Below are 19,296 nucleotides of genomic sequence, written 5' to 3' on the forward strand. Positions count from 1 at the left end.
AAGTGTAGATTGTATATTTTGAATACCAGTTCTTTATCAAATATGTGTTTTGAAAATATTTTCTCACAGTCTGTAGTTTGTCTTTACATTCTCTCAACCATGTATTTTACAAGTTAGAAGTTTATTAAAGTCTAAGTTATCAATTTATTCTTTCTTAGATCACACTTTTGTTGGTGTATCAAAAAATCAAACCTCAGGCCACCTAGAGCTTTTATCTATGTTATTCTCTAGGAGTTTTATGGTTGTGTATTTTACATTTAGGACTATTACCCATTTTGAGATAGCTTTTATGAAAAGTGAAAGTCTGAGTATAGTTTTACTTTTTATCTGTGAAGTCCATTGATTTCAGTATTATTTGTTGAAAAACCTCTCCTTTCCCCATTGATTAGCATTTGCTCCTTTGTCAGTGATCGGTTGACCATGTGGATTTGTTTCTGGGCTCTTTATTTTTTTTTTTTATTATTTTGTTACTGATTTATTAGCCTTTCTTTTCATGAATACAGCACTGTCTTGATTACTGTAGCTTTACAATAAATCTCTAAGTCAGGTAATGTCAACAGCCTTCCAACTTTGCTCTTCAATTAATTATTTACGTCTTTTCTTTCTTATTTTTTTGGGGGGATGGGGAGGAAGGTGACTTGGGTGTTTAGGGATTAACTTTGTCTTTAATTTTTAGAGCATTTTGGAAGTGTTTTATACCTGTAGGAGGAAGTTCAGATGCTTAACTTGGTATTCAAAAGCATTCAGAATCTATTCCCCACTTACTCTTTTTAAAAACATCATCTATTACTCCAGCCAAACCTGTCTACTCCCTGTTCCTCAAATTCCCCTCAACATCTCATACCTCCTTTCCTTGTACACATTGTTCTAATGGGAGTGCCCTGCTTTGCATTCACCTGGACACATTTTCTGAAGACTGTGAGGACAGACAAGAGTCCGTTGACTTTAAAACAAGCGATTGGTGACATTGAGAACAGCAGTTTCTGTAAGTGAAGGCAGAAAAATAATAAAGAGTGAATTGCGAGCTTGAGGTGAAGAAATTTGCCCTAAGGGGAAAAGAAGGAAGGAAAGAAGGGTAGATGGAGATGTGGGGCTTAGTGGAATATTTTTGTTTTTAGACGGGAGTAAACAGAATGCTTTTGGGTAAGGGTCTCTCCTCCTTTGAAGTACCTGTAGCTTTATGATACTCCTCTGAAGTATCCATACCTATTTACTTGGCATAGTCCTTACTTTCACTTCCTGGTGATTTGATACCAGACCTCAAGCACTTACCAGAGGGCCTTGTGCACATCAGCCTCTCTGCTAATGCTGCTGAATGAGTGACATCCTTCTGAGGGTGAGGCACTGATGACCAAGATTAGGAGACTGCCGAGTGTGGTGAGACGGGATTTGTAGGGAAAATGGTGTAGAACCCATGATCATACAAGGAGATCTGCAGCCTGAGCCACTGCGGGGGGCACTCAACTCATGCTCAAGACATGGCTCTGAGGGGCAACTCATGAGTGCCCAGTTTCCAAAGGAATCGTGTGAGTTCATTTAAAAGTTACTCCTTCACATTTTTGTTGATAGAAACCTAATTTTGTTTGGAGCAGCAATGTGTCTGGACCGAGGAATTTTGCTGGAAGTTTTCACTCTCAGCATCTCTCGCAGCTAGGGCTGGCCATCTGACTGATACTGGCCAACGAGGTGTAAGAAGACATCTACTCTGAGGCTTCTGGGAACGTTTTTACTTTCCAATGAAAGAACTTTCATCTCCATTGACATCCTGCATGTCTAGGATTCTGGGATAAAAATGTAGCCTGGAATTGCAGCAAATGTATTTAGATTGGAAAGTGACTAATGTGAGGCTAGAAAGCTAACATACCTGCAAGAGACTGAGTCCTTGATGAATGCATTGAATAAACTTTTAAACCGCCCATTGCACAACTTAAACTATTAAGTGATTGATATCCTTAAGATTTAAGACAGTAGATTTTCTGTTTCTTGCAGCTGAACACATTCTAGCAAATGAATATTAATAAAAATTCTTTCACCTTTTGTCTCAATATTTCCTACTTTTCCCAGAGAGTTGAGCAGGAAGAGATATATTGGAAGAGAGAAAGTGAAAACCGGACTGAAACATTGCTAGCTGGGACCTTGGGTAATTTGGTTAATTTCCTTGAGCCTCCAATAAAAACAAAATGATTCAGATGTTCCTACAATTTGGGCAAACCTTATCTTCCACTAATCATATCTGAACAAATGAGATTTTTAGATTAATACATTTATTTATTGTAATGTACTTACTGCTGAGACATACTGACACCATTAAGTTGAAAAATGCAGTCCAGGTTTCCTGATCAGATAGAACAGGTCCGATTTCAGTCAATGAAGGGAATAGGGCACTTCAGATCAAGCACATTTAGGCTTCCTAAAAAAGTCAGGATCAGAAATATGGGCAGTGGCTACCAGTCAGGGGCAGAGAAGGCAAAAGAAGTCAATGGTATGTCTTGATAAAGCCTAACTATGAGCTTATCTCAACTTTCTTTTCAAGCAAGCAGGCATCTGAAGGTGAGGGCATTCCTTATTGACTGAACACAGTTCTCCCTTCAGCTCTTGCTGACCAACTCAGCATGGAGGCTGCCCCACATATGGGGAGCTGAAGGCCATCAAGTCTTTATTTGAGGGTCTCGGCACACATGACAGGCTGGGAAAACAACCCAGGACCATGGCTTATCTCCCAGGCTCCTTGATGCCCCAAGCCAACAACTCTTTAGATTTTTTTCCTTTCTTCCCACCTTGCAGGCCAGCTTTCTCTTCGAAGCTAAAAAATAGTTATGGCATCAGTATTAATTTCCAGAGATTGTAGTTTATTAAGTAGAACAGGGAAAAACATAATGCAATTAGATTATGATGCATGAAGCTGATCTCAGGACTTGGTTTCCAATCTCAATAGCCTCTCTTGAGGCAGCTCACTCCTAGTCCTTTGCTCTGCACGTGTGGGACTCATAATGAGCACCAAGCAGAATGAATGAAAATAAATCCAGACTAAGAATCACTGATGAAAGTGCAACCTACAAGAGAAAACTAGCCAGAGTATCTGCACAGGAAGAACAGGAAGACTGAGGCACACTTCTCTTCATAACAACAGAAAACAGAAGACAATCCACAAGGTGAGCATGGGAACTGAAAGCTGTTCAAATACAGATATGTCCAAGCAAAGGCTAAGTTAATCACTCAAAGAATGAAAGAACTAACAAAATATATGCTTCATGGTGAAAGAAACTTCATCCTGAAGAAAGAACCAAGACAAACATGAAAACAGAGAAAAAAAAAGTTGTCAGGATAGAATATATCAAGTAAGAAAGAATTAAATATAGAAATAATGTGAAATGAAACATGCAAAATGAGAAGACTAGTAAATTAGTTTTAAGAAACAGTATCAAAGTTCTTACACTTGTTGACCAAAAGTGGAAATTACAATTCAACTTCAGATGTTTTGAAATAAAGAATATATCCTCAAAGCTTAAGTGTAACCACCAAAAGAATGAAAAAGAGATTTATAACTAAATCTTCCAAAGCAGTAGAAGTTATAGAAACCTTAATAAATCTAGCTCATGTGACTTTTCTCTTCTTCCCAGGTTCTTCCCACAGGGGAGATTGTGACCTGTCTATCGCTGGCCCCAACACCCAGTGGAAGTTACGCATTTGCTTTGGCCCTGCCCTCAGAAGGCACTGTGACATATTGCTGGACCCAGCACCAAGGTATGAGAGTCTTCTGCCTGGAACCTGCCCACAGGGGCATTGTGACATATCTCTGAGCCCATCACATATTTAAGGAACTCTCTTCTCTTACCTGGGCTTTGTTCATAGGAGAGATTGTGACGTATCTCTGGGCCCAGCACCTAGGTGCTGGGACTCTCTTCTCTAACTGGACCATACCCACAGAATAGAGAGTGACTTATTCGGGCAATGTGATTCTTCTGCCTGGTCGCTGCCCACAGGGGTCGTTGTCACATATCTCTGGGCCCATCACCTGGATGACCTGACTCTACTCTTTCTCCTGGAACCTGTCCACAGTGGGAATGGTGATATATTGCTTGGTCCAGCACCTATGTGATGTAACTCTCCTCTCATGCCTGGGCCCAGCCCACTGGGTCATTGTGACATATTACTGGACCCAGTCCCTGAGTTATGTGACTCACCTCTTCTTCCTGACCCCTACCCACAGGGGGCCTTATGACATATCTCTAGAATCCTCACCTAGGCGATGTGACTCCTGCCTGGGCCCACCCCTCAGGGTGTATAGTGACATATTGCTGGATGTAGCACCTAGGTGATATAACTTTTCTACTGCTTGACTCTGCCCAAGTAGGGACTGCGATATCTCGCTGGGCCCAGCAGCTAGGTGATATGACTCTCTCCTCCTGCCCAGGCCCTGCATACTGGGTGTATTGTGACATATTGCTGGGTCCTACACCTAGGTGATAAGACTCTCCTGCATACTGGGTGTGTTGTGACATATTGCTGGGTCCTACACCTAGGTGATGGGACTCTCCTGAATACTGGGTGTATTGTGACATATTGCTGGGTCCTATACCTAGGTGATGGGACTCTTCTGCATACTGGGTGTGCTGTGACATATTGCTGGGTCCTACAACTAGGTGATAGGAATCTCCTGCATACTGGGTGTATTGTGACATAATGCTGGGTCCTACACCTAGGTGATTGGACTTTCCTGCATACTGGGTGTATTGTGACATAATGCTGGGTCCTACACCTAGGTGATAATACTCTCGTGAATATTGGGTGTATTGTGACATATTGCTGGGTCCTACACCTAGGTGATAGGACTCTCGTGAATACTGGGTGTATTGTGACATATTGCTGGGTCCTACACCTAGGTGATAGGACTCCTCCTGCATACTGGGTGTATTGTGACATATTGCTGGGTCCTACACCTAGGTGATGGGACTCTCCTGAATACTGGGTGTATTGTGACATATTGCTTGGTCCTACACCTAGGTGATGGGACTCTCCTGCATACTGGGTGTGCTGTGACATATTGCTGGGTCCTACACCTAGGTGATGGGACTCTCCTGCATACTGGGTGTGCTGTGACATATTGCTGGGTCCTACACCTAGGTGATAGGAATCTCCTGCATACTGGGTGTATTGTGACATATTGCTGGGTCCTACACCTAGATGATTGGACTTTCCTGCATACTGGGTGTATTGTGACATAATGCTGAGTCCTACAACTAGGTGATGGGACTCTCCTGCATGAGCCCTGCCCTCAGCGGTACTGTGGCTTATCTTTTCATTTATCACCCAGGAGATGTGATTCTCCTCTTCTGCGTAAGTCCAGCCATAAGGGGGGACTGTGACATGTCACTGGACCCAACACCTAGATGATGGGACTCCCCTCTTTTGCCTGGGCCCCACATATTTTGCATATTGTGACTTCAGTGATGGGAGGCTCCTGCTTGGACCCCATCCACATGGGGCTTTGTGATATATCTCTGCTGGGTAGAGATATCCATCACCTAGGAGATGTGACTCTCCTCTTCTGCCTGGCTTCAGCCAAAAGTGGGGATAATGACATGTCACTGGACACAGAACCTAGGTGATGGGACTCTCCTTTTGCCCAGGTCCCACATATTTTGGGTATTGTGACATATCACTGGACCCAACACCTGGGTAATGGAAGGCTCCTGCCTGAACCTTGCTCAGAGAGGGCCTTGTGACGTATCTCTGCATCCGTCATCACCTAGGTGATGTGACTCTCCTGTTCTGCCTGCACCCTGCTACAGGGAACGTTGTGACTTGTCACTGGGCCCAGCATGTAGGCAATCGAAGGCCCCTGCTTGGGCCTTCCCCACAGGGAGTATTGTAACATCTTGCTGGGCCTAGCATTCAGGTGATGAGACTCTGTTGCCTGTACCCTGCTTTCGAGAGGGGATTGTAACATCTTTCCGGCCAATCACCCAGGTGATGTGACTCTTCCGCCTAGGCCCGGCCCACAGATGGGATTGTGACATATCACTTGACGTAGCACCGAGGTGATGTGACTATGTTTCTGCCTCATTGGTGCCCACAGGGGGCATTGTGACATATCTCTGGGCCCCTCACCTATGTGATGTGACTCTCTTGCCTGGGCCCAAACCTTACGGGATATAGTGACATATTGCTGGACACAGCACCTCTCCTCTTTTGCCTGGCCCCCACATATTTTGTGTATTGTTTCCTAGGTGATGGGAGCCTCCTGCTTGGACCCCACCCACAGGGGGCTTTGTGATATATCTCTGCATCCATCCCCTAGGAGATGTGACTCTGCTCTCCTGCCTGGACCCAGCCAAAAGTGGGGATTGTGACATGTCACTGGATCCAGCACCTAGGTAATGGGACTCTTCTTTTTTGCCTGGGCCCCACAAATGTGGGGTATTGTGACATGTCTCTGTGCCTAGCACCTAGGCAATGGGAGGCTGCTGCATGGACCCTGCTCACAGGGGGCCTTGTGACACATCTCTGTTTCCATCATCACCTAGGTGATGTGACTCTCCTGTTCTGCCTGAACCCTGCCCATGGGGAAGACTGTGACATACACCTGGGCCCAGGACCAGGTGATGTGTCTCTCCTGCTTGGGTCCTGCCCACTGGAGCACTTAGGACCTGCCTGCTGCTGTCTAGTTGGTCCCTGCTGTCCTTAGTCTCACCTCATGGCCTTTGCCCCGGTTGTATCCTCTGCCCTGTGGGAGGTACCTCTGTTCCATGTGGCTCCCTCCCACCCTCACTCAGGTCTGGGCCTAAATGCCCAAACCCCTGAGCCCCACCACTGTCCCACGGTACCTTGGCTTTGCAGGGCCGCTTTTTGATGATGTTCATCTTCCAGCAGCAGACGGGAAGCCCCTGCAGTTGCCACCTGAACCCCACTAGACCACGATCCAGGGTGTGGACGTCTTGTTTACTGCTATCCATCAGCATCTAGAGCAGGACTGGAGCCCAGAGCAGGCACCTGACTAATAGTTGCTGAATGAGTGCGGTAATGAATGACAATGAAAACGCTGTGTAGAAACACTGCCTGAATGCTGCCTAGAAGCAAAATGTCTCAAAAAAAAAAACAAAAAAAACTGCTAATTAATGAACTAAGCATTTAATTCAAGAAACGATGAAAGCAACGCATCTAACTTATAGAAAAAGTGAAAGAAAAAAATAAAAATCATAAGGTCAAAACCGGATGGAATGAGAGCATCAGGAAAAACAGAAGCTCGTTGTTTGAAAAGCACTGCTCAGTAGTACCTCCTGCAACGTGAGCGCGTCCTGTGCTGACTCAGCAGCCACCAGCCACGTGTGGATTAAGCACTTTAAAGGCAGCTAATCCTCTGAGGATCTAAATTTTTATTCGTATTTCAGTTTAATTTTAATCCATTTAAATAGCCATATGAGGCTAGTGATACTGCGTTTGACAGCACAGTTCTAGAACATTCCAATGCAGTGTTCCCAAGCTGACATATATAATCATAATGGTGGGAACATAATGGAGGCTAACTAGATATACCCTAAATGACTGCCAGCAGTAAAACGTATTAATAAATTGTGATGGATTCATGCAATATTAAATTATTTAAAATTAAAACTGATTTGCTAGAGCTGTGCAATTGAGTGATGTACAAATGCCACAGTAACAGCAGCTTCCAGGATTGCAGCTGAATACGTGCATAAATATATTTGATTTCCAAAAATATTCAATTCTGTGTCAAAAGCAAACTGCGTAATAATACTGAGAGTATCATGTTACTAAATATTATTTAGAGTAACATTTAAAAACTCTGCAAATTAGCACTTTATGTTTTAAGGATAGGAATAGATGCAGGACAATCGTTTATTGATATTTGACACAAATGTTCCCATCTCTGGATGAGGGACAAGGAGGCCCTCGGGGAGAGGAATGCAAGGCCCTCCGATTGCTTAAAAATATGAAGCCAATGGACAACATGTTCAAACTTGCTAAAGCTGGTGGTGAGGGAATGGGTGTTTATTATATTATATTATATAATTTATCATGTAATAAGAAGGAGAGAACAGTCAAGAGAAGGAAAATAAGTCATCAAGTCTCCAATGCTCTGTTTCCAACGCCTCTGCAGTAGACTTCCCCGGAACCCCTGACTGTGGGTGCGGCACGAGAGGCCTGTATCTTGCAGAGGCAGCGGGTGTAGGCAGCCAGGAACATGGCCTCACCTTGCTGGTCTGCTGTAGAGTGGGGCCCTTTCGGTGCCAGGAGGGCATGAGGAAGCATCAAGGAGAGCGTGGACAGGCTGCGAACATCTTGGTGACCCCAGTCAGTCTCCCCGGAAGACTACAGTGAGAGTCTCAGGTGAATCTCACATCAGTGAGCAGCGTAGCTGGGCCTGCCACCATTATGGAGTGAAAGACCTCTCACTCACATAAGTGGCCTGGAATCATCAAACTATCATATAATGCACTCACCAACCAGGAAGGTCCAATTCAAGTCCTGTTACTTTTAGGAAATCACTTTCTGCCCTGCAGACCTCTCCCTTCTCTAAAGCCCATGTGTCTGCCCCGTCCCCACTTCTCAAAGGCAACTGGTCCCCATTCACCTCACTGCCTGACACACGCAGCCAGCTCAGCCTCTTGCCGTGATGGGGCTTACATCACCACTATGCCTGCCCCTTTGATATAGATTTCCTTGCTCTTTTCTCTGGGAAAGGAGGTCTCACATAGGTGGACATTAGAGCATCGTCCTGCAGTGAGGTAGCTGCTGGGGAGAGGCTTCCTCAGCTGAACCCCAGGTGAGACCAACTGGCTCAGTCCCAGGCAAGGAGCTTTAGCCTCCGTTTCTGGGGGAAAGCCTGTGCCTGGGAGTTCATGGCATGAAGGGACAGAGACAAAGGAGGTCCCCCAAGGTGGCAAATCCCCAAGAGACAAGAAGGAGAAGCTAACTGAGCACATGCACCCAGCTTCTGCTCCCAAATGCACCAGTTAGATAATTCACTCGTCCTTCCCTCACAGAGAGTGTGCAGGGAGAGAGAAGGCCCTTCTGCCTGGAACAAATTGCTAAGGGCGTCCCCTTATTTGTGTTGTGTTTGTATTTGTTGTTAACTATTATGGTCAGCAAATGTGCTAGGTCATTTTGTATTCACTTCTCCTTTTACCAAATTTTCCTTAGAATAGAGATAACAGTAACAGTGGGTATTGGAGTTGTGCTTAAAATCCAAGTCCAACTTGGAGCCAGGGCTTCTGCCAGACAGCAGACTGCCCAGTGACTGCAGGTGTGAGGGCGGGGAATGAGGGCCTGCGGGCCCTGGGTGCAGACCCCATGCATGGGCCTGGACCCAGCTCTGCTCCTGTGATTGTGGGTGGGCTGCATGCTGGGGTGGGAACCCACTGTCAACAGTCACGGATTGGCCTGCCCTGAACCCCGTGAATGCAGCTGTGGGGGGGGGGACCGGGAAGGGAGGAAGAGGCCGCTAGCCGATCTCGGTACAGGACTCTCTCCAAGACTCCAACCTCTGTGGAGTTCGGTCAGCACCGAGTGGGAGGTCAGGGCTGAGCTGACGGTTCTTTCCCCACAGCCAACTCCACCAAGGTCAATTATTTCGGTGGAGCGACTGTGTGCCCAGAATCTAAGATAAATTATCACACAACAAGTCTGTTTAATGAGCACAGACATTTGGTTTAGAGCAAAATGAAAATAAATCTCTGCAAAGCGTTTTCAGCTGATTTCCCCATTTAGGGTCTGTCATATTAGTGTGGCTTGCTGGTTTACAAAATAAGCCTACATGAAGGCACAATTAGAACCTCCTGAAACAATTTATTCCCTTTCCTTGCTGATTTAAAATATGGCTTTCCTTATTCTTCTTCAGCACCCTGGCACAGAATGCACGTGTGCTTCTAACCCCATGCTGTCTGCTTGGCCCACTGAGGGTGACAGGAATGAAAGCCTGGCCTCTGCCAGGCACCGGGCAGGTGCAGAGAATGCTGTTGGGGCAATCCTGGCATGAGTTGCTGCCTTCTAGAATCAGTGTGTGGATTCGGGCGTCACCGTCCCTCAGGATTTTGGCAGGAGAGCTAATTATGATACAAGATACCCAAACAGAAAGCATACCTCCCTCTTCATGGCCAAGCACAAGCCTGCAATGTACAAGGGACACACATCTGATCACTGAACTCCTCACATTTTATGCACAAAATGCCTCCCTTCTCACATTAAAAAAAAATAAAAGCAAGTGGGCTGGACACAGTAGCTCATGCCTATAATCCCAGCATTTTGGGAGGCTGAGGCAGATGGATCGCCTGAGATCAGGAGTTCAAGCCCAGCCTGGCCAACAGGGTGAAACCCCATCTCTACTAAAAATACAAAAAATTAGCTGGGCATGTTGGTGGTGGGCACCTGTAATCCCAGCTACTTGGGAAACTGAGGCAAGAATTGCTTGAATCTGGGAGGCAGAGGTTGTAGTGGGCCAAGATTGTGCCATTGCACTCCAGCCTGGATGACAGAGTGAGACTCTGTCTCAAAATAAACAAACAAACAAGCAAATTTAAAAAATAAAAGCAAGTGATGATTTACTTCTGCAAATTATGCCAGAGATGGGGGATGGAAGCATGCCAAGGTTGTGCTCCCCACCCTATTTTCTAACTTCTTTATAAATACTTTCAAAGAAAGAAAAGTGGAAAGAACTTGAAAGTAAACACCTGCATACCTGTCTTAGTTCCTTTTTTGCTGCTGTAGCAATACCACAGACTGGGTGATTTACAATAAACACAAATTTATATAGCTCATGATTCTAAAGGCTGGCAAGTCCAGGAACATGGTGCTGGCATCTGCCGAGGGGCTTCTTGCTGAGCTACGACAGGGAAGAAAGCATCACATGACTAGAGAGCAACAGCATGTATGACATCTCAGCCATCTCTCCTTCTTCTTATTAAGCCATCAGTTCTGATCACCTTTTAAATTCAGATTACCTTCCATGGCTTCACCTCCAATCAACATACGAATTCAGGGATTAAATCTCTGGCACATAAAATTTGGAGGATACATTCAAACCAGAGCATTGCCCCTAAAATTTATGTTCTTCTCATATGCAAAATACATTCATCCCATCCCAATAGCTCCAACATCTTGACTCATTGTGGTATCAACTCAAACGTCCAAAGTTCAGAATCTCACTTGAATCAGATATGTGTGCGACTCGAGGCACAATTCATCTCATGGCAAATCCCATCCAGCTGTGAGCCTTTGGAATCAAAATGAGTTGTCTACTTTCAAAATGCAATGATGGGACAGGCATGGGATAGATATTACCATTCAAAAGGGAGCAACAAAAAAGAAGAGCGGATAACTGGTCCCAGGTCCAAAACCCAATCGGGAAAACAACATCAGGTCTTAGCACTCTAGAATATCATTTCACCCCATGTGCTGCCTCCTGGACACACTAGTGAAGGGGTTAGAGCCCCAAGGCCTTAGGCAGCCCCACCCCTGTGGCTTTGGTGGGCTCAGTCCACACTTCAGTGCTTCCAGGCTGGTGTTGCATGCTGGGAACTCTACAGTCGTGGAGACTTGGTGGTGGTCCCAACTCTGTAGCTCCATTAAGGATTGCCCTAGTAGGCACTCTCTGGGGTGGCTCCACCCCTTCCACAAGTCTCTACATGGACCCCCAGGTTGTGTGATACAGCCTTTGAAATCTCAGCGGAGGCTGCTGTGCCTCCACAGCTCTTGCATTCTGCACACCTGCTGAATTAGCACCAGGGACTTCATCAATGTTTATGACTTGTACCTTGCCGGGTACAAGCTGCATCTAGACTCACTAGAGCCACAGGTGGGGCAGCCAAACATTACTGCCCCAGAATACAGAGAGCAGAGACCAGCCTCAGGCTGTAGCTCATCCCCTGAAATTGTATGTGCTGGAAGTTTAATCACTAAATTCATGTTGATTGGAGGGGGGCCATTGAAAGCTCATTAGGAATTTAAAAAATCATTGGGATGAAGCCCTGGTGATGGAACTGGTGGTTTCATAACAAGAGGAGGAGACACCTGAGCTGTCATGCACACTGCTGCACTCAAAGATCTCCCATTGCTTTGATGAATAGCCTCTGGCTTTGTTCTGTCCACATTAGTTTTATCAGTTAGTCACTTGGTCACATCCACGGTTTCCTCTGCTGAAAATACTCTTTCATTCTCTACCACATGGACAGGTTGCATTTTTTTCAAATCTTTATACACTGCTTTCCTTTTAATTAAAGTTTTATTTTAAGTCATTTTTAACTCTTACATCTCACTGTCTGCAGTTAAAAGTAGCCACGCAGCAGTTTGAATGCTTTGCTGCTTAGATAGTTCTGCCAGGTATCCTATTTCATCACTCTTAAGTTCTACATTCCATAAAGCTCTTGAGCATGGACACAATTCAGCCAAGGCCTTTGCATCTGTATAACAAGAATGGCAAGGATGGCCTTGACACTAGTTTCCAATACCTTGTTACTCAGTTCCACCTAAGGCCTCAGCAGAATGGCCTGTACTGCCCAGATTCCTATCAACATTTGGTCACAGCCACTTAATCTCTAAGAAGATTCAGGTTCTCCCTAGTCATGGAGTATTCCTCTAAGTCATCATCACAATTACCCTTAATGCTCCATTCAAGACAATACAAACTTTTGCTAGCCTGCTTCTCCAAGTTTCTTCAGTCTTTATCAATTACTCAGTTCCAGAGTTTCCAGGTATTTTCATATTTCAGGTATTTACGGCAACATTTCAGGTATTCATAGCAACAGCCAGGTACCAATTTTCTGTCTTAGCTGGATTTCTGTTGCTATAACTGAATAACTGATACTGGATATAAAGGAAAAATTCACTTCTTACAATTCTGGAGACTGTGAAGTCCAAGATCAGGTGGCTGTGTCTGGTCAACTTCTGGAGAGGGCTTTGTACTGCATCAGGATAGGGTTGAAGGCACACAGTGAGAGAGCAAGAGCATGTGAGTCAACTCGGGTCCCTCTCCTTCATCTTATGCAGTCCATCTTGGTAACCCCAACCTGACGACTTTATCTAATTCTAATTATCTCCCCCACACCCCACCTTCAATCAGCACAGGAATTTGGGGATTCCATTTTTAACACATGAAATTTGGGAGATACATTTATACCATAGCATGACTCATCACCTACCCTCCACAATCAGTAGTTTGCTTTCTTTGTTTTAATCATTTCTACCCATCCATCAAATCATCTTATTTTCAATACTTTCCAAGGCACATTTCAGACATCCTGACAGAGCATCCCAAATACTGCAGCATGTGTGTTATTAACTAGCACTCTACATGTGTTCATGGTTCTTGTCTCTATAGGTAAAATTTATATAAAGTGGAATAGACAGATCTTCAGTGTACCATTTCACAGGTATCGTAAAATGTACATACCTATGTAAGACAAAACCTCTTCAAGATGTAGAATATGCCTCCATCCCAGGAGGTGCCTTGGCCCCACACATCCATCTTCACCCTTGTCTTCACAAAGGCTGTTCTTCATGGTTTGATGTTTTCAGAACGAAGAATGTCTTTCCTCTTTCAGAATTTCACATGGAAAATTATACTCCGCATAGTCTTATGTGTATAGTTTCATTTCTTCAGTATTATGTTTTTGAGACTCTTTCACATTGTTGCATATGAACACAGTTTGTTCCTTTTAGTTAAGTAGTATTTTATTTTATGAAAAGACTGCAGTTTATTCACTCTCCTGTTGATAGATACCTGTGATTTTCTAATTTCTGCTATTTTGAATAAATACAACATAAAATTCTTGTATAAGGCTTTTTCTATGGACATGTTTTTATTTTTCTAGGATAAAATAAATTCCAAGCACAATTATGTAGGCTCCATGAAAGGACCCACAACAGAATGTGTAGTGTGTCATAATGGAAATCAGGGCTATTTCTGATCCTGGGGCCACAGTGTTGCACAGAGCTAGACTCATCTCCACCTCCTCACTCCTTCCTCAGGACACTTAGAATTTGCTGGAAAGAGTTGGACAGGGATGGAGCCAGAGTTTAATCTTTTCTGACTGTGAGGAAGTGACTGCTTTTCTCTTTAGTCTATGTCTGTGGACATGCTGGTGACATGCTACTCCAGGCAGGCATCTGGGACCCTAGCAATGGAGCCTCACATCCCTAGTCAGTGTGGCCTGGCAGAGATTTCTGATCCAAAGAAAACATTGCCACCCTGAGTCAATAAGAGTATAAAGGTTTAGGTCCCAGTCAAGGTTTCTGACCCATCACAGAGCCCCCATTGACTCTGTGGGTTCAATATCCCCCCAGTAGTAAAATCTAGAATAAACAACCTTAACCAACTCTATCTTAGCTACAGAAAAGTTATTACATTTCTACAAAATAATACCCTTACAGCAGAAGTAGTGCACAAATCAGTACATGCACCATCAGCCATGTGATCCCCAAACAATCCTTTTTCTAGCCCTACACCCCAAACTCAGTGCCTCGGAAAACAATAATTATTTATTATTATCCCTTACAGATCTGTGGACTAATTGGGTTTAGTGAGTGGTTCTCTTCTGGGTCTCTCAAGTAGTTTAAGTCAGATGATGTTTGGCCTGGAGCCATCCAAAAGGCTCACTCGCTCACAGGTCTAGAGATGACACCTCGGTAGGGGATGCTGGGTAGAATGCTCACCTGGGGTCTTCCTGTGTGGCCATGGCTTCCTCCTGGTATGGCAGCTGGGGTCCAAGAGTAAGCATCACAAGAAAGAGAGAGCCAAAGTGAAGAAGTAATTCTTTTTATGACCCAGCCTTGGACATCATCCAGTGCTACCACATTCTATTTAGTTGAGAGGAATTACCAAGACCAGGCCACGCTCAAGGAAAGGGGTCTTAGGCTCCAGCTCTTGCTGGGAGGCATGCCAAATAATTTTTAGACGTGGTTTAAAGTCATCAGTTCTTTTTAAAGCCCTAGGCACTGTATCTCCATAGGAAAACAACACAGAGAGCCAGGGGCTTGGGTGTCTATGCTTAGTGAATGAATGTGTACGTGCTTAGAGATCCTGACCTGTAGTCATCACCAGAGCTGCATTTCCTGGAAGATTCTACAGGATTCCAGGATGCTGTTAAACATAGCCACCACCCCTGGCTGCTTGGTCTGTCTGGGCATATGCTGTGCTCACTGTCCCCATCATTAGTAAGCCAAAAGGGGCCCGTGTCACTCCCCACTTGCCTTTTTTCTCACAGCAACATGGAGTGGGACGAGGGAGCTTCCGGCATCCTTGGTGAGGGCAGGGGGCAATGAGCCTAAGAATGTGCTAAGTGGTTGTTGGAAGTGAGGTTCTCTGTAACACTAAGGAAAGGAAGGTTGTGGCTGGCAGTGTCCATGTGGAAGATGTGAGTCAGATCTAAAGGAAATGATCCCTACTGTCACTTTCCATATTCTGTAACTCCCTAACCCTAAATCTAAGTCATGAGGCAGGACTTCCCCCAGTAAGAGGAGCCACTTGCTAAGACAACAACAGCAGATGCCTGTGTCCTGTGTGGCCCGGTTGCCTTCCTCTGAGACATGACTAGCTGAAAAAGTCCTTGTTTTCTTGCTGTGCCCAAAAGTATGCATGTGTGTTTCTGTGTGTGTGTGTGCGCGCGCGTGACCATGGACAGAAAATTCAATGGCAAAAAAAATGCACCTATTGTACTGGGCAAGTGACGTAACTTTTCTGAGTCCCAGGTTGCTTTCCTGTGAGAGGAGAATATTAATGCTGCCTGTGGACTTCCGCAAATGGATTTTGATGCAGGAGGGGCTGTTGTTATTTGTGATCAGCACTGCATGGCAAGGCGGGCAGTGGCAGCCCCACTGCAGGCTTCTGTAAAGAAGGCTGCTGGATGAGCGCTCCCAGTGGGGCTGCAGCTGGCACGTCTTGTCCTCCAGGGTGTCGGGTCCAGTGTACCATCCAAGGCTGGGCTGGCAGCCACTCTCTCTATTCTTCAGCTGAATAAATGTCTTTCTTTTCTTAATTACCTCCTTGGGGGCTGAGCATGCTGGTTCTCAAGCTAAAGGGCTAGAGCACTGGAAGACAGGAATTGTGATAAAAAAGCAAGTCAGCCTTCAAGTGGTGCTTCTTCCTAATAATGAAGGCTCTATGTACGCCCTCTTCTTGTTAATAACTTCTACCCGAGTCCTACATTCCTCACACAATCTTTTTAGGGGATTTTGTTGCAAAACATTTTGCACAGAAGTAGAATGGAGACAAAAACAGGGAATGTACTGATACACTGTTCCTTTTCAGGGTAGGAAGGGGGTGTGGGGGAGGGGATGGAGAAGGAGAGGAGAAGCAACTTGAAAGCTCCAGGTTCTTAAGGGGGCATGACAGGAGCCATGACAGGAGGCCCCAGCAGCAGGATCATTGCTGTTGGGAATCCATTGCTCCTGTGAGCCTGCCCTCTGAAAACCACGTGATCTGATCTCCAGTGAGCAATAGGAGTACTCGTGGAAACCTTGTAGGCCAGTTAATCCACTGGCCTCTTTCAGCAGATGCAGAACCCAAGGTTACTTAGACAACTCAAGAGGCCTGTGGTCTGGAAACCAGCACTCCAGAATCCCAGTGTAGGAAAAAGACTCGAAAACAGTAAAAAGAGCTAACATTTTTAAAGTATTTACTTTTTCCAAGCACTGTACTAAATGTATGACACTGTATAAGTTCTTTTGAGAACTCTAGGCTGGGTGCGGTGGCTCATACCTGTAATCCCAGCACTTTGGGAGGCTGAGGCAGGCGGATCACCTGAGGTCAGGAGTTCAAGACCAGCCTGGGAAACACGATGAAACCCCATCTCTACTAAACATATAAAAAACTACCTGGTTGTGGTGTCGCATGCCTGTAGTCCCAGCTATTTGGGAGGCTGGGACAGGAGAATCACTTTAACCTAGGAGGCAAAGGTTGCAGTGAGCCAAGATCACACCATTGCACTCCAGCCTGGGCAACAAAAGTGAAGCTCAGTCTCAAAAAAAAAAAAAAAAAAAAGAACTCTGTAGGGTAACGACATGTATTAACCTCATTTCACAAAGGAAAGAACTCAAACACAGAAAGTTAGAAACAATTGCCCATATTTAGATGCCACAAAGTAAGGCAACAGGATGCCCCCAGTACTTTGTATTAGAGCCTGCGCCTTCATCCGCTACACTTTGATACTAGTCTAGTCATGATAGCAGTTGCTGTTACGGACACCCTGCTGTAGGACAGGCTGTACACCAGGGGCCGTGCACGGATCATCCCATTCAGCCTTTACATCAGCCTTAGAACATCCATCTTTCACAAGTGAGAAGAACTGACACTCAATTATTAAATCCAAGACCCTCTTCCACTTACTTGTGCTCTTGGAGGCAGGGCACCCTGGAGTAGCAAGGACATATATCTGACTGCTTTCCTTGCTTCTTCATTCTTAGCCAGTTGCATATGAATATCTCTATTATACAAAAACTACTTTAAATCATTTTTGGTCTCCTGGGATCAAAGAAAGAAAAGTTGAAAATGCATCACTACTTATCCCATGTTTAGATAGTTTATGGTCTTTTTTGATTTAGCTTGGGATGTCAAAGAGGATAATTACAGCCTGTTTGGAATATCAAGGAATGAGAAAAACGTATTGAACCAGGTAAGAACAGAAGTCTTCTGTTCTATATATATATATATAAGGATTTATTAAAAACCAGTAAGACACGACTACATCGTGACACCGTCACACTGGGCTTTTAACACAAGACTTGCTCTACAATACTGGGGGGAAGGGCATAAAACACAAATTGATTCTGAAGCATAGCAATTAAGAAATAAAACAATGAAAGCAAATTTCTTTTAATGAGAACTCAGAATTAAACTTCAGAGGGACCCAACGCCACACTTCCATTCGGGGACTTGATACAAAAAATTTAGCTTGAACTGCTGTTAGTGGTGGCAGGAGCCACTGTCAAATGAATCTTCAAATTGGAAAACACTGCTTCACCACCTGCTGGGGATTATTCTACTGCAAAAGGAATAATTTAGTATGGTTTGTAGCTATTTTGATGACCACCTCACCTGGATACCTTCCCATAACCACTCTGCTGGTCACCAACACTTCCACGAGCTCTTCCTGCAAATCCTCCTCTAGATCCTCACTGTTGCTGGTGCTGATATTGTTCCTTCGACATAGATACTTTTATCTCACATTTCCTATGACCAACATTGTGATATTTCTTTTCCATTATCTTCTTCACCAGTTCCTCTTCCTTAAAGGTAATAAAGCAGAAGCCACGCCTCTTATTGGTCTTCTTGTCCATGAGGAGCTCTGTGGATTCTACCTCACCAAAACCACCAAAGGACTCCCTTATTTTCTCTTCAGTTGTATCTGGAGAAAGGCCACCAACAAAAATTTTTTTAACCGGCTCTTTTGTTTTCATGGCTTTGGCCCTTTTAGGATCAATCACCTTCCCATTCAATTTATGTTCTTTTTGATCCATAACCTTATCTACACTCTCCGATTCTTTAAATAGCACAAAGCCAAAACCTCTTGATCGCCCTGTGATAGGATCTAACTTCAGAGTGCAGTCTACAATTTCACCAAATTTGGAAAAGTAGTCCTTCAGATCTTTCTTTGTAGTGTCCCAGCCAGGGCCTCCTATAAACATTTTCCATTCTTCCCGCTGTGCCGTCGCTGCTTCAGTGTGTCGTGGGGAGGAGTTTGAATGGCTGGTCGAGTGGCAGCTGCACCTCATCGCTGAGGGGCCGCGGCAGGGTGGAGTCCGTGGTACTGGTGATGCTGGAGAGTGACGGAAAGGCTCAGACTAGGAACTACTCTCAACTTTGCACCCAGCCGCCGCCCGTGCTCAATGCGACTCGTCTTCTGTTTTATAATGAAGCATTTGGCTGGCCTTGTCCCCAGTTGCTCACAGGTGTCTTCTAAGTCTTTGGAACGATAGATGTGTCTGTTATTCATGGCAGACCCCTCAGATCACACCTGAGTTGAGTTTATGTTAATGAGGTGACTCAAGTGGGCACCAAAATACTTTCAGAAAGGCCATGCTGGACAGAACGACTATGTGATTAGAGACTGGAGTTTTGAGCCAGCTGATCTCTGCCTGACCTCCTAGGAGAGGAGGGGGACTGGAGATTGAGTTTAATCGTGTGGCCAATGATTCAGCAGGCCTATATAATTAAACTGCTGGAAAATCTGGCCCCTGAGGCTCAGGTGAGTTTGTCTGGTTGGTGATGTACGCAGTTGTGCTGGGAGGGGAAACGTCCTGAAGACATGGAAGCTTCATGTTCAGAACCCTCCAGAGCTGCCC

The 19,296-nt window shown here is 44.9% G+C and overlaps 1 protein-coding gene across 1 annotated transcript; it reads right to left on the minus strand.

The window, feature by feature from the left end:
* Positions 1-18,031: 18,031 nt before the first annotated feature.
* LOC116540458 (heterogeneous nuclear ribonucleoprotein D0-like) lies at positions 18,032-18,830 on the minus strand. Its single transcript, XM_032263954.1, has one exon. The coding sequence runs from the start codon at positions 18,724-18,726 to the stop codon at positions 18,127-18,129; it is 600 nt and encodes a 199-aa protein (XP_032119845.1). The 5' UTR covers positions 18,727-18,830; the 3' UTR covers positions 18,032-18,126.
* Positions 18,831-19,296: the final 466 nt, after the last annotated feature.

Source organism: Sapajus apella, unplaced genomic scaffold (assembly GCF_009761245.1).
Source record: "Sapajus apella isolate SASKATOON/1434 unplaced genomic scaffold, GSC_monkey_1.0 scaffold140, whole genome shotgun sequence".
Taxonomy (NCBI): Eukaryota; Metazoa; Chordata; class Mammalia; order Primates; family Cebidae; genus Sapajus; species Sapajus apella.

What these genes read in the sequence shown, in the direction of transcription:
- LOC116540458 (XM_032263954.1), bottom strand. Translation starts at nt 18,726, where the DNA reads ATGAGGTGCAGCTGCCACTCGACCAGCCATTCAAACTCCTCCCCACGA.